Source organism: Penicillium longicatenatum, assembly GCF_028827895.1.
Source record: "Penicillium longicatenatum strain IBT 33135 chromosome Unknown contig_11_segment0_segment0, whole genome shotgun sequence".
Taxonomy (NCBI): domain Eukaryota; kingdom Fungi; phylum Ascomycota; class Eurotiomycetes; order Eurotiales; family Aspergillaceae; genus Penicillium; species Penicillium longicatenatum.
The window spans coordinates 1,335,896-1,349,657 of NW_026643117.1; the positions used below are offsets into that span (position 1 = coordinate 1,335,896).

The 13,762-nt window shown below is 48.7% G+C and overlaps 7 protein-coding genes across 7 annotated transcripts; 4 read left to right on the forward strand and 3 right to left on the reverse strand.

Moving 5' to 3' along the window:
- Positions 1-1,982: 1,982 nt before the first annotated feature.
- N7484_000496 (uncharacterized protein) lies at positions 1,983-3,158 on the reverse strand (the record flags this gene model as incomplete). The annotated part of the gene is made up of 1 exon (XM_057110917.1): positions 1,983-3,158. The coding sequence occupies one exon, from the start codon at positions 3,156-3,158 to the stop codon at positions 1,983-1,985; it is 1,176 nt and encodes a 391-aa protein (XP_056978143.1).
- Positions 3,159-3,621: 463 nt separating this feature from the next.
- On the forward strand, positions 3,622-4,509 carry N7484_000497 (Zn(II)2Cys6 transcription factor domain-containing protein; the record flags this gene model as incomplete). Its single annotated transcript, XM_057110918.1, has 1 exon — positions 3,622-4,509. One exon carries the CDS (start codon positions 3,622-3,624, stop codon positions 4,507-4,509), a length of 888 nt encoding a protein of 295 aa, XP_056978144.1.
- Positions 4,510-4,856: 347 nt separating this feature from the next.
- N7484_000498 (haloacid dehalogenase) lies at positions 4,857-5,576 on the forward strand (the record flags this gene model as incomplete). The annotated part of the gene is made up of 1 exon (XM_057110919.1): positions 4,857-5,576. One exon carries the CDS (start codon positions 4,857-4,859, stop codon positions 5,574-5,576), a length of 720 nt encoding a protein of 239 aa, XP_056978145.1.
- A 421-nt stretch (positions 5,577-5,997) lies between these two features.
- N7484_000499 (uncharacterized protein) lies at positions 5,998-7,340 on the forward strand (the record flags this gene model as incomplete). The annotated part of the gene is made up of 4 exons (XM_057110920.1): positions 5,998-6,153; positions 6,223-6,470; positions 6,527-6,960; positions 7,027-7,340. The coding sequence occupies 4 exons, from the start codon at positions 5,998-6,000 to the stop codon at positions 7,338-7,340; spliced, it is 1,152 nt and encodes a 383-aa protein (XP_056978146.1).
- A 643-nt stretch (positions 7,341-7,983) lies between these two features.
- N7484_000500 (60S ribosomal protein uL14) lies at positions 7,984-9,002 on the reverse strand (the record flags this gene model as incomplete). The annotated part of the gene is made up of 4 exons (XM_057110921.1): positions 7,984-8,094; positions 8,252-8,498; positions 8,756-8,806; positions 8,989-9,002. The coding sequence occupies 4 exons, from the start codon at positions 9,000-9,002 to the stop codon at positions 7,984-7,986; spliced, it is 423 nt and encodes a 140-aa protein (XP_056978147.1).
- An 821-nt stretch (positions 9,003-9,823) lies between these two features.
- Positions 9,824-11,937, reverse strand: rpdA (histone deacetylase RPD3; the record flags this gene model as incomplete). Its single annotated transcript, XM_057110922.1, has 4 exons — positions 9,824-10,735; positions 10,790-11,331; positions 11,390-11,690; positions 11,761-11,937. 4 exons carry the CDS (start codon positions 11,935-11,937, stop codon positions 9,824-9,826), a joined length of 1,932 nt encoding a protein of 643 aa, XP_056978148.1.
- A 567-nt stretch (positions 11,938-12,504) lies between these two features.
- On the forward strand, positions 12,505-13,741 carry N7484_000502 (proteasome regulatory particle lid subunit RPN11; the record flags this gene model as incomplete). Its single annotated transcript, XM_057110923.1, has 4 exons — positions 12,505-12,573; positions 12,682-12,935; positions 13,007-13,542; positions 13,599-13,741. The coding sequence occupies 4 exons, from the start codon at positions 12,505-12,507 to the stop codon at positions 13,739-13,741; spliced, it is 1,002 nt and encodes a 333-aa protein (XP_056978149.1).
- Between the last annotated feature and the right edge of the window lie 21 nt (positions 13,742-13,762).

Sequence of the window (13,762 nt, forward strand, 5' to 3'; positions counted from 1 at the left end):
GTAGACTGAACTTATCACAGATTGGATTTGCTAATTTAGGGCCAGCCTTCAACGATAATAGTGATGAGTCTGATATGATTAGTTCATATGGATTTCTAACGATGGAGGCGGATTCATGGTCTGCTAAAAACCCATCCCGTGTAATTCAAAAGCTTGAGACTCCTTTACTTTCATAGGCATGAGCATTCAGAAATTCAGCGGGACCCTCTTTTTGTGTATAGTAAGATCGGTGGCTAATCGTTGCATAGCTTAGCTAGATCAAGAGACCCTGTCCTCTGGTGAAGTCCTCACTTCGTTCTCACTTCAACTCTCACTCAACTCTCACTCAACTCTCACTCCGTTCGGTTTTGATTCACAGGATGCCTTCACTTCCGATTGATAAGGCAGTGAATCGAGCTTTTCTGAAAGCGCTAAAGTTCATCTCGCTGGATGAAAGTGAACTAATTCCAAAATTTATGCGAATGACTGAGAGTGAGAGAAATAAGACCAGCCCACAGCTCATGAACTGGACCATATTACGAAATTCCACTTAAAATTCCGAAGGAACTTCAAGGAAATCAGCAGCGATAAAGTGCAGATGGACCCCAGAAGACCCGTGGTCTTGAGGAGAATATTCGGACAATGAGGCAAAGCAGAATGATGCGATGCGAGCGGAGAGCTATTCGGATATGAACCAAGCTTTTGACTTGAAACGGAAGATCAAGGACATGGAAAAGAACATCGAGTTCTTGACGAGCGGGAACTGAAGTGGCTCGAAAAACCCGGATGGAGGGGTGGTTGCGTTTATCGCATGGAATTTGATCAATTCCCTCGGCTCAGGCCCCATTGTGGTAACGGTGGGACGCCAACGGATTGATCGCCTCCTTCACTACGGGCCAATCTTCTATCAAAACATCCGACGACACCGATGATAAAGAGCGCGATGCGGATGGACATTTCACAAATTCGTTCAATGACCAAAAGGAAATAGAATACCTACCCGACCGAATTACACGCCTTCAGAAAGACATTGACTACTTCTATCACAAGGGAAATTTGCGTTCGACGAGCACTTCGAACAAACGGAACCATGCAGACGATGAGGATGACGACTCAGAAAGCAATTCTGAAGAATTCGATCCAGAGACAATACAACCAATCCAGTCATCCAGCGAGTCGGAATCAGAACGAAGTGAGACCTTCACTGGTTCACTAGATTTAGGCCCACTCTCCGGCATTTGATATCTTCCATTGGCTCATATCCATCGCTTTAAGCCCTCTATGTGATTCTTCACAGAATGCCCCAGATCCGCTCTTCTAGAATAGGCAATAGATTCTTACCATCAAGCCGCCTGGTGCAGTTGCGAAGGCACATATATTGGCTCAAGCATTTAATATACTAGCCGATGATTTAGTTTAGGTCCAGCATTTGGTTAGCGCCAGCTAAATACCCTATCAACTTGGGGTTGACTGTTCAGTTTGAGGATGTTGCTCATTCATTTTAGCTTGAGTGAATACCTCTGATAGAGTAATGAAAGGCTGGGTTCCTATTATGATATATCTAACGCTATTTAAGCTGACTAGGGTCAGTTGACCCGGTCCATAATAGGACTCCATGTGACAACCTCAGTATTATATGACCACTTGCGGTAATGGTGGGTTCGTAATGAGTTCGAAGTGACGGCTTGTAGTGAGATTGGAGTGAATTCAGTTGATGGCAGAGAGGTAGCTTATCTGTAAATGTGACGTCCACAGTGTGTGCAATAAGCTGTGTGTCCTGGATGGTCAAAGATGCAAGTGGGTGTTCGAGTCAGGCAACGGAAAGTGTTATGGTATGGGTTATAGTGCTCTGGTAGCAACCGCAGTAGTTCGTGAAGGTCAGAGTGGTTGCAAGAAGGAAGAAACGATAAATGCCAGGTGACGAATTTATAGTCACTGGCTGGAAGAAGAATATCAATTAATGATCATAAATATGTCCCAATTCATCGGGCAAATTCGAATAACTATCCTAAAGCCATGATCAAATCATTTCTAACCGCTTGTACTTCCTTATTTAAATGTGTCACTAATCGGTCATGTACGACACCCGGAAGTCCTACAGATGAGCCATCGGCACCAGTCTGTCGTATCCGCACTGAGATGGTATCAACAAGACGCTGCAAATGCCCAAGCTCGCCCAGAATAACCTGAGACTGGATATTCCACCCTAAAGCCGGATTGTCGACCATATGATCACCAATAGTAACAGCCTCATGGACCACTTTTTCCGCCAGAACCGATTCCTCCAAGCGCCCATTTGAACCGCTGCCCATACGGCGAGGAAAGCAAGCGCGGATCATCGCTTGATACCACACTATGAGTCTAGAGCAGATTGATGCTAATAGAAGCTGATTCTGTGGGCGAAGAGCACATGCACACTGGAGCATGCGGCAGACTGACATACCGGCTTCTTTGTTGCATTTCAGGACTGAGCCAGACATTCGTGGCTCGTGCTCATCTATCTCTTGGTCTGTGAATGCTTGTTGGTTGCGAAATAGACAACTTGTTTGGCGGATGTGGAGTGTGCGAAGATAGTGTGTCGCTGTGATAATGCATGAAGTGCGATGTTCAGCTAGACAGGATGGTGTAGATGCTGTTGGTGGTGGCGTTAAGAAAGGTGTATGTAGCGGGTTTTCGAAACAGATATTTGCGTCATAGAGAGACTCCAACGCTTGATGCTGGTCGTTATGGTTGTGATTGTGGTCCGAGAAATAGTCAGGATGTGCAGAATAATCCAGCATCGGGTTATCAGGTTCAGATCCAACAGAGAAGTCCATCCAAGGCTCAGATGATGTACCGATTTGGAACGGTGGTGTTATGGTGGACGGATTGGAATATAGACCAGAGTGGAACCCAGCATTCAGGTCAACTTCCGGGGCCTCGAATGAGGGGTCTTGGGATAGATCCTCAGTTGGAATAGACCCCACAGGTGGATGCAGGGGCTCGGCAGGTACCGTATATTGGAGTGCATTACCCCAATATTCAATGTTTCCGGACAATGTAGTCGGCAGAGACTCCCAATCCTTGTTGATGTGCATATCAAAGGGGTCTGTGTCCATGGGTGGTGATAAAGGTGAAAAGAAAGCGGCTTCATGTCCCTCTTCCTGGGCGTAAAGAGGCTCGGTATTATCCATGCTCATTATAATTTACAGGTTCCTCATTGCCTGTGTAGTGTAAGCAATTGGACATGAAGTTGAGAGCTGTGGACGAGGCTAACGCAGCCGCTCAACATTGCAAAGCGCCCCACTTAATCACTTGCGCCAGGTTTCACTCTCAATCTACACGCCGACTTCTTTCAACGATTCTATTGGATGAATACCGAGAACTTTACCCTGTGGCTTATTTCCTCCAGGCTTTCTGTACTCACATAGTTATGTGGTCACTCCTTTGCGACCGGCGTCTGGGGAATCTCACGAGGGGCAACGTCGCGTCGCTTAGCTGATACGTTAGCGCTGACTTGGAGATGCATCTTTCTTTGTTCGAGCAATTCCGCTTTTTCGCTCTCATTTAGCTGGAGGCCTAAAGCTCAAGTCACACTGCCTACATCCCGCTGGCTCTCCCGGTCCCCTCAATCAATCGATGTCGCGACGACCCTGACAAAAGATGGATCCCAGTCAAATCCAGCCATCCTCATCTGGAGCATCACCCACACCACAAAACCAGAAGCTCAAAGACTCGTGTGATAGGTGTTCTGTCTCCAAGATAAAATGCACCAAAGAAAAGCCTTCATGTGCGCGATGTGACAAGCTGGGATACGCGTGTTTCTACAGCCCTGCACGGCGAGTGGGACGGCCACATCGATCAAAAGAGTCCTCCAATAAGATCGGCGACGCAGACACGCAAACAAGGACCATTAAACCAATCAAGTTTATAGATGAGGGAGATAGGCTGCTCTCCCGACTCAACGGGTCATCTACGCATGACACCGCCGATGTCTCCAATCAACGCTATACGCACTCTGTGCAACAAGACCATGTCGCCGAAAACCCGCACCATCCAGTTGATCAAGATTGCACGTTTGTCATTGTGGAACTCTTCTCTGAATTGGAGATTCCTGCCTCGCAGCTTAGGTACTCGTCGTCTGTTGACTCAAGTCTGCTTAACATGACAACGCAGATCCTGACTGCTGTCCTCAATCGTCTCTCTGGTATTTTGATCTGCTCTTGTTCCGCCAAGGGCGAAACCGCTATGTTGATCTCTGCTGTTTGCATGACTGTCATTGATATACACGGGATGATTCTTGCCAAGTTCCACGAAACGCTAGGAAACAAGGCTATGGCCTTGCCGGTGATCGGAGAGCTTTCTAAGGTGGCTACTTTAGTTTTGCAATTTACTGATCGATACAATGGAGAGTTATGTCCTGGAGATTCGAGTGGTCAATCAGCACTTGCAGGCAATGCCATTCCTTTGGACTTTTTGCCAGCGCTGGGCAACTTGATGCGAGAAAGATTGCAGCAAATAACTGATGATGCAACATGTTGGCTAGGATAGCTTACATGTTCCAGAAATAAGTAAAAAATAAAAATAAAATAAAGATAAATGACTATATGCTCCTGTATAGACAGAATAATATCTGCCGGGTGGGGACTTCCTAGGCTGCCGCCGCTTTTATGAGGGCGCTCCGGCTCAGGCTCACTGAGTAGACGTGCGCACGGGGTCCGACTCAGTGATCATGCTCAGCGAGTGCTCCTAGTTATCGGACTTAATATCACCGCTTACGTCAGAACCAAGCTCAAGATGACCGTCTCCAAATCTTCTACAACCCCGCGACAGGTTTTTGCAAGGTCGGGACCTGTTTCTTTACTACTGTAAATCTTGCAAGATTACCGTCTATGATCATGGCTTCCGAAAAAACCCCTATCAAAGCAGTGTTCTTCGACATTATGGGCACATGTCTCGACTGGCACACCAGCGCATGTGCATCGTTTCCTCCCACAATATCCAATGACGACGCATCCAAGCTAGCCCTGGAATGGCGGAGACAGTATTTCATCGAGAACACTGAGCGCTTTCAACAAGGCCTTGAGCCCGAAGATATTGATATCACTCTTTCCCGAGTCCTTGATCGAGTACTAGAGCAGAACCCAAAAATCAAGCCTTACATCGAAACTCATGACAAGCGACAGATGATCGCGGCCTGGCATCGTCAGTCTGCCTGGCCGGAAGTCCCAGAGGCTATTCGGAGCGTCCGGGAAGATCTGGGTCTCGAAGTTTTCGTCCACGCAAATGGTACAACTCGTCTGCAGCTTGATCTTACCCGTTCTTCTGGACTGAGCTTCAACATGCTATTTTCGAGTCAGTTGCTAGGGGTCTACAAACCCAGCCCGGAGGCGTACAAGAAAGCGTTGCAATTTGTCAAGCTCCAGCCGGAGGAGGTCGTGCTAGTCGCAGCTCATGCATATGATCTCCGAGGAGCCCAGAGCGTTGGAATGAAGACAATATATGTCCACCGGTGGACTGATGATATTGATGAGAACATGGACGAGGTGAAGGAGGAGTTTGACGTTTTCTTAGAGGATATGAAGGGGCTTCCTAGTGCCATTTCGGGAATGATGTAATTAGATCATTAGGCCTTCTTGCAAGCCCCGAATACTATATATTCAGTTTTATTATGGGACACTAAGTTAGCGATAGGCGAAATGAGAGATAAGATTATATCGGAAACGCTAATGAGACCGCGGAGTCGCGGAAAGGAGACCCTTGGCGCCATTGAAATCAGGGACATCTTAAGGTACGAGCAGTAAAATGGAAAGGAAGACTAAATTTTGGCAGACATTATCCGGTATCTATGGCAAAATTCAAAAGTTACACGGGAAGTCAACGGGATCAACAGGGAGCCGAAAACGGCTGGAATGTTACAACAGCAAAGTCCCGAATGACTGACCAACGAGATCGACCCTCAATCAAATGAAAGATAATAAATTCCAATAATTAGAGATCACTTAATCTCCCTCTCCCAACCTTATCGCAGAAATCAACATGCCTTCCCAACCCAGCACAGACGACCTCATCGCCCCTCCAGACCCCTCCACCCATCTCGACGAGTCCAACAGACTCCGCCTCCAGGATGGTCTATACGAAGCTGCAGAGGCCCTAGAGACACCTGTCGACATGATGTACCGCCTCCTCAACCAGGTAAACCCTTCACCCGCATGAGACACCCGAGAGAAATGCATATGAAGTAAACAAGCTAACCCAAACCAGGGCAGGCAAATGGCAATGATAAAAATCGGATACGATCTGGACATCTTCACAACCCTCACCAGCCGCACAGAGCCATACTCAGTAGAAGAGCTATCACCCAAAGGCGCTGATCCTCGGCTAATATCCCGACTATTACGATTCTTTGCCGCAAACCGCATGATCACAGAAACGAGTCAAGATTGTTTTACGGGTAACAAGTACACGAAAGGACTATCCGATCCCCGTATTCAAGGTGGACTGCTGCATGGGTAAGTCACGACAATACCCTTTTCGTGTATAGTGACTCTAACGTGACCTGGATTAGCTTTCACATCAGTAATCCAACCTGGCAAGCCCTACCGGAATACCTAGAGGAAAACAACTATCAAAACACGACTGGGGACCATTGTGCCTGGCACAAATCTGCCAATACAGACCTGGATTTCTTCCCATGGGCAAAAGAGAATCCCCAGATCCTAACATACTTTCAGCAACTCATGAGTATTATGGGTCTACCAAAAGATGGGAGCTGGCTCGATGTCATCCCAATCACGGATCAGAAACAAGATTCATCCCGGAAGGTATTTGTTGATATCGCCGGTAGTATCGGACACCAGTGCTCGCGACTACTTTCCAGATACCCCGATCTGGGCGGCCGAGTTATTCTCCAGGATTTGGAAGAGACGTTTCAACATGCGCCCAAGATTGAGGGGGTGGAGTTTGTGGTTCATGATTTCTTTAAAGTACAGCCTGTTAAAGGTAAGAAGCACCCTTCACTGGTGTTTTCGGTTGGAATATTTGCTGATTACTGATACTGATTCTCAGGTGCTAAATTCTATTACCTTCGGATGATCATCCATGATTGGGAGGATGATAAGGCTGTGGAGATCTTGAAGAATATCGTGCCGGCCATGAGCGATGATTCGCAGATTTTGATTGATGATGTTGTTTTGCCTAATACTGGTGCGCATTGGTGGAGTACTTGTATGGATATGCAGATGTATATTATGCACGGCGCGATGGAGAGGACGGTTGATCAGTGGTATGCGCTCTTGGATAAGGCTGGTTTGAAGGTTGTGGAGATCAAGACGTATGGTGCTGTGATGCGGAATTCAGTTGTTGTAGCTGTGCCGAAATAGGGTATAGAAGAATATAACCTTTCTTCTACTGAAACAGTGGTCATTGAAATATGCAAGGGTGGGGGGTTTTACGGCCTTGGCAGTATAGGCTGGGGTTAACTGCGGGGACACAAGGTCTTTGGAGATCAGAGATGGACAGGCTGGGATACTCAATGAGATAAAAGGTGCGCTTCTAGGCCCGAGAGGTCATGAAGGATCGAATCTCCACCTAGAGAGGATAGTTGAGCGGCATGTCTCGGATGATTATCTACTCCATAGACAAATTCTACGAAACTACTAGGGGAGCTCGAGCAAGGTCATCAAGCCAAAGGTCATCAGATTCATGAACCCGCCTGCATCCCATGCGACAAGGGTCGAAGACGAAATCGAGACAACACCTGCTATGCAAGTCCGACATTCCACAACGGATCATCATGAAAAAGGGTTGTAATTTTTTTCAAAAATACTTCCGAGTCGCCAGTGTTCAAAGAGAAAAAAAACACGAATTTGGGAAGGAAAAACGGCTCGAAATAACACAGGTGGATTCGTCTGGACCTCCCCTGTTCCACAATATGCCTCGTATGCACTCCGTTTCCCAGGTCCCAATGAGTTCAGGTTTGGATGGTATCGTTCATTTTTGGTTGTTTTATTCGGTTCTCTCTCTTTACATGACAACACCGGCGTTGGAGGCAATACGGGGCCACAGCTCAGCAGCCTCCTTACCGACGGGACCGGTGATGGCGGAACCCTTCATCTCACCCTTGTTGTTGACGATCTGTGATAGAGAGTATTAGTAAATGTGGAATAGACAAAGACTGGGCTTGGTTCTGCAGGATGGGATGAGGCGTAGCAAATCGTAGATTCCTCCAACAAACTGCCACACCCCAACCTATCCGCATATCCATCCCGAATGGAATGAAGCGTCCACTTACAACACCAGCGTTGTCCTCGAAGTACAGGTAGATACCGTCAGCCCGGCGCCAGGGCTTGCTCTGGCGGACGACAACGGCGGGCATAACCTTCTTACGGAGCTCAGGCTTTCCCTTCTTGACGGTGGCCATAACCATGTCACCGACACCGGCAGCCGGGAGACGGTTCAGACGAGCACCGGTACCGGCGACGGCAATGATGTACAGGTTGCGAGCACCGGAGTTGTCGCAGCAGTTCATCACGGCGCCACTGTTGACGAAGACGTCCGTTAGCTTTCATTCTCCTTTCCACATTCGAAAATTCTTTTCCTTATCGTGCACCCCGCCCAATTCGCTCGTCCCGCCAAGTCTGCTCGATCTTTCCGAATTTTGATTGGCGTTGATGTCGAGGATCCGGTGATTCGTGGCAGATGATAGGTCGATGTTGGCGATTGGCATTGGACGTTGTCGAGGTTCATTGGGCGAGATACATGGCTGGGAAGAAAATTCTGGGATCTTCAAACGTACACAGGCAGACCGAGGGTCATCTTCAGCTTGTTGCCGGCGGCACCGCCACGACTGTAAGAATACGTTAGCATTTCCGTTCTTCTGTTTGCTGCCTTCGTCGTCTTGTCCGTCCGGTTCCTTCTTTCTCAAGATCGACATGGTTGAATGTTTCAAGGTGCATGTTCGATTGTCGAGTTCATAAAGTGTTCCGGTTGGATTTGACGGTGTTTCCGAAGTAGGGAAGTCAGACTTACCCTCTCTTAGACATGATGGGTGAGTATCACGGGGGGTTGTCGGATAGGCGAAAAGGGTTGGCGACTGAAGGTCAAGTCGAGTCGAAGAATCGTCCACAGTGGTTTCTCGCTTGTGCGTTGAATGTGGAAATTCTTGGCGCGGGTCTATTGGTGGAACTGGTTGCCCTAGCGCTAAGCCTGTTCGGAGCTAGCACGTGATGTACAGGAACTATGGATGTCACGTGATAGGGCTCGGCGGAGCTACATCAGGCACGCTTTTACATGGCAGTAGTATGCATTCTACCATGTCAAATGCATCGGGAAAGATCCTTGCATGTTTAGACAACAAGAGCGCTACAGTAACCCAGTCACTCTTGCCGGCACCGCATTCTCAAGCTCTTAAGTATCATCCTTGTACTACAGCAGGTAAATTAAGACGCCCAAGTGGATCGTAGCGTCAAGGAAAAGAAATGATTTATATTCAATCGCTCATGCATTTTCGAATATCAATAAAGAGAAAACAGAAAGCTCATGGGAACAATAAAACCAGGCGATCCAGGTTCTTAGCTTCCTGTTGTCCATACTAAATATACTCCGAAGTACGTAGAGAACAACTTCACGGACCTGTCTAGATTGAAGATTTCGATGAAGATTTTCTGTAAATGAAATGAATTTGTTCCAAGAGACATGAGGGTATTCGCCTTTTAACAGGGTGAAAAATGCATCTCGCCCATTTCATTGCGAAGAGAGACACGACGCCCCCATGTTGATCCTAGTAGTTCGCTGTCAAACCGATAACACCATTCTGCCCATTATCCGTTGCGCCAGATCTAAATTGATTGTCTTGTCAAGCTGTTCATCCCTCTTGTTTGGAGGGTTGTTCAATAGACTCCGCGGCCGGTGTCTGAGTCTCTGAACCTCCAGCCGGAGTAGGCCTTGTCGTTGAGGTGTCGGCACCCTGCTCTGCTGTAGGCGCTGAAGGCTCTTTCGGGGGCGACTGCGCCTGGGGTGGAGATAATGGTGCTTTGGAAGCATCTTCAGCAACAGGGGACACCGCCGGCTTGGTTTCTTGCGCATCAGGGGCAGACTCGGACGGTTCGTTCGGGGCAGGAGCAGCGTCTTCCATCATTGTATCCGTATCATGCGAAGGTGGGGAAGGCTGTTGAGAAGCAGCGGCAGAAGGGCCCTTCTCCTCGCCCTCGACAATCATTTGATCGGCATCGGCAGGGGTATCTTGGTCATTGGAAGTGGCAGCCGCAGTCAAGGCCTCGGGCTCTGTACGTGGAATATCGGGCATGTTTGTGTCCATGGTAGCGTCCAGCTCGCCATCCCCAACCGAAGAAGCCTCCGCAGGGGTGGCGATTCCGCTGTCAAGGCCGGAGTCATCCAAGTTCCGATAGTTGGCCTGGTTTCGGCGGCGCATAGCACCCGGCTGGCGACGAACACCGTTGGCGGCATTCTCATCCTCGTCTTCACTATCACTCAGTAGCTCGCCGGGCTTCTCAACGTACTGATCGAAGCGTCGTTGAGTGAATCGCTTGTCCTTGTTCTCGTCTTCATCCAGGTCATCCATAACATCATCAGCCTCGTCATCCATTCCATCAACAAGTGGATTACGCGGCACATCAGTCATCTGAACTGAGGGTGCAAAAGCTGTGCGCTTCAGGTTTTCAATTACTTGAATGCGGATTTTGTCCAGGTAGTCCTTGGTATTGGCGTTGTCCATGTTGGAGGGACGAACATCAAGCTCATAGTCAGGAGCGAAGTACTGCGGTTTTTGTTAGTTCATAATCCAACGCAAGTTTCCCGAGAGGGAATTTACCTCGTAGTAATCGTTGTATGGCAGCTCTGACTCCAGATTGTCGCCGACAAGGATACCGGTCTCAAAGGCCCAGGTACGTGCGACATTGCGCATTGTATAACCACCGCCACCAAGAATCAAGGTGGGAAGATCGAAGCTCTTAATAAAGTTGACGCAGTTCGCGTGTCCACGCATACTCAAATTGAAACATCCCAGGCGATCGCCAGACAGACTGTCACCGCCACACTGCAACACCACAGCCTCTGGGCGGTACCATTCCATCACACTCTTGATGACAGGTTCAAAAATGCTTTGGTATGAGGCATCGTTGATACCATCGCGAAGCGGGAAGTTGACAGCGTAGTTCTTTCCTGCGCCGACACCGATATCGCGGAGCTCACCGGTACCAGGGAAGTACTCGCCGTACTTGTGGAAAGAGACCGTCATCACTCGATCAGTGGTATAGAAAGCCTCTTCAACACCATCACCGTGGTGGACATCAATATCGACATATAGCACACGCTGCTTGAATCGCAGCAGTTCAAGAATGCCGAGAACAATATCTGGAGGTTTCATTAGCACCCAAGGAAACATCCAGGCCTGGGAATGATCGCGCCCTACCATTGACATAACAAAAACCACTGGCTTCACTCTTCTTCGCGTGGTGCAGACCACCCGCCCAGTTGACGGCGACCTCACATTTACCGCGATTCAACCGCGCGGCACCTTCCATACTGCCACCAGCGCTAATTCCACAGAATTCGAAAAGACCGTCGAATACTGGACAGTCATCACCAACGTTGTATCGGCTCTGCTCCTTCGAAAATTGGTCCATATTGTCGGGGGTGACCTTTGCAAGGAAGTCGATGTACTCATCCGTGTGGAATTGGGTCATTTCATATTTCGATGCCGGTTTCGCACGCTGTATGGTTTTGCGCATTAATTACAATTCCCGTGATCGACGGCTCCAGATGCGTCACAAGAAAACTCACATAAATCTCCATCTTCTTGTACAGACCATAGTTCATAACCAGGCTGTGCGTCATGCGAATACGATGGGGCTTCATCGGGTGGCCGGAGACGTAGGCGTAATTTCCCACATCGGAGTCGTAGAAGTATGCGACCTTCTTGTGGTTGGCGCCCGTAGTGGCCATGGGTTCGGCCGCCATATTGAGCGGTGGTAAGGTCGGAGCTCTTGTCTGGTGTTTCCGGAGAGGTGGAGGATATCAATAGAAGAGGTTGGGATATAGGAAGTATGCAGGTTAGGGGAGACAATCCGAGGTAGATGTCTCTCAGAACCCTAAGAAGTATGAAATCGGTGACCAGACACCACAATATGCAAGCAAAAAGTCTTATGCACAGTCGCAAGTCAGGTCAGACAAGCTCATGATGTTGCGGGCAAGAAACGAGGAGAGACTGGAGAGGATCGATCGCCGCGTGGGAAGGAGCGAGAATTGGCAGAATTCTATACCGCCTTCGTCAGTTGGGGTCCCGAGCTGCTTCACTTGGCCAAGCCATTCACTCCCCAATTCCCTGTTGCCAAAAGTTCATTCAATACTTCATCCCGACTCTTTGTGGTACTTAGCACATCTTGTGATCAATCTCCTTGCTTCCAAATCGCGATATAGTCGATTTACAAGGTTGAGACACCTCCGCCCAATCGGGAGCTTCCAGCTTAGGAAGCTAACAGTCACAACCCTCCTTCTTCCCATTTTATTTGATTCTCGACTCCAATCATGGACCGTCTCAACCGGATGCTGCAGGCTGCCCAAGGCATGGGCATGGGCAGCGCTGCTCCAGGTGGTGTAAGTCAACCAGTGTGGCTTCTCAAGTGTCGCCATTGTGATGACCGATCACCGATTGCAGTGTCTGTATCTTATGAAGCTTCACATGGCTAACAATAAGCATTGTAGGACACTCCCAACCTGATTGATAACTCCGAAACCGTTCACATCTCCTCCTTGGCTCTGTTGAAGATGTTGCGCCATGGCCGTGCTGGTGTGCCTATGGAGGTCATGGGTCTGATGCTGGGAGAGTTCGTGGATGAATACACAGTCCGCGTGGTGGATGTATTTGCTATGCCCCAGAGCGGTACTGGTGTTAGTGTTGAGGCCGTGGATCCTGTATTCCAGACCAAGATGATGGAGATGCTGCGTCAGACAGGACGGTAGGCTACAGGCCCTAGCAGGACCCATGGAAGTTGAACGCTTTACTGACTCTTGTTTCTCTACTCTACAGACCCGAAACCGTTGTCGGCTGGTACCACTCTCATCCTGGATTCGGCTGCTGGCTCTCTTCCGTCGATATCAATACCCAGCAATCATTTGAGCAGCTGACCCCCCGTGCTGTTGCTGTTGTTGTTGACCCCATCCAGTCCGTAAAGGGCAAAGTTGTCATCGATGCCTTCCGTCTCATTCAACCTCAGACAGTTGTTATGGGCCAGGAGCCCCGGCAAACGACATCCAACTTGGGTCACCTGAACAAACCCTCTATTCAAGCTTTGATCCACGGTCTCAACCGCCACTACTACAGCATCGCGATCGACTACCGGAAGACAGGGTTGGAGGAGAACATGCTGATGAATCTGCATAAGCAAGTGTGGACGGAGGCCCTGCAAATGAATGACTTCCACGAGGAAGGCCACCACAATGTGGACCAGATGAAGCAGCTTGTCAGCCTTGCTGAGGGTTATGAGAAGCGGGTGAAGGAAGAGACCGAATTGAGCAAGGATCAGCTGAAGACACGATATGTCGGCAAGGTTGACCCGAAGAAGCGTAAGTTCCTTTTGAGCTTGACACTCAGATCACAAAATACTAATCTTGGCCCATAGATATCGAGGATGTGAGTCAGCAACTGATCGAAGATAACATCGTTGCTGTCTCTAGACAGATGATTGATAAGGAGGCATCGGTAGCCCGACAGTCGCCGAAGGATGGTAACAATGCTTCCATGGATGTTGACGAGGAGCTGTAGATTTAGAAACTGGAAGGTGCA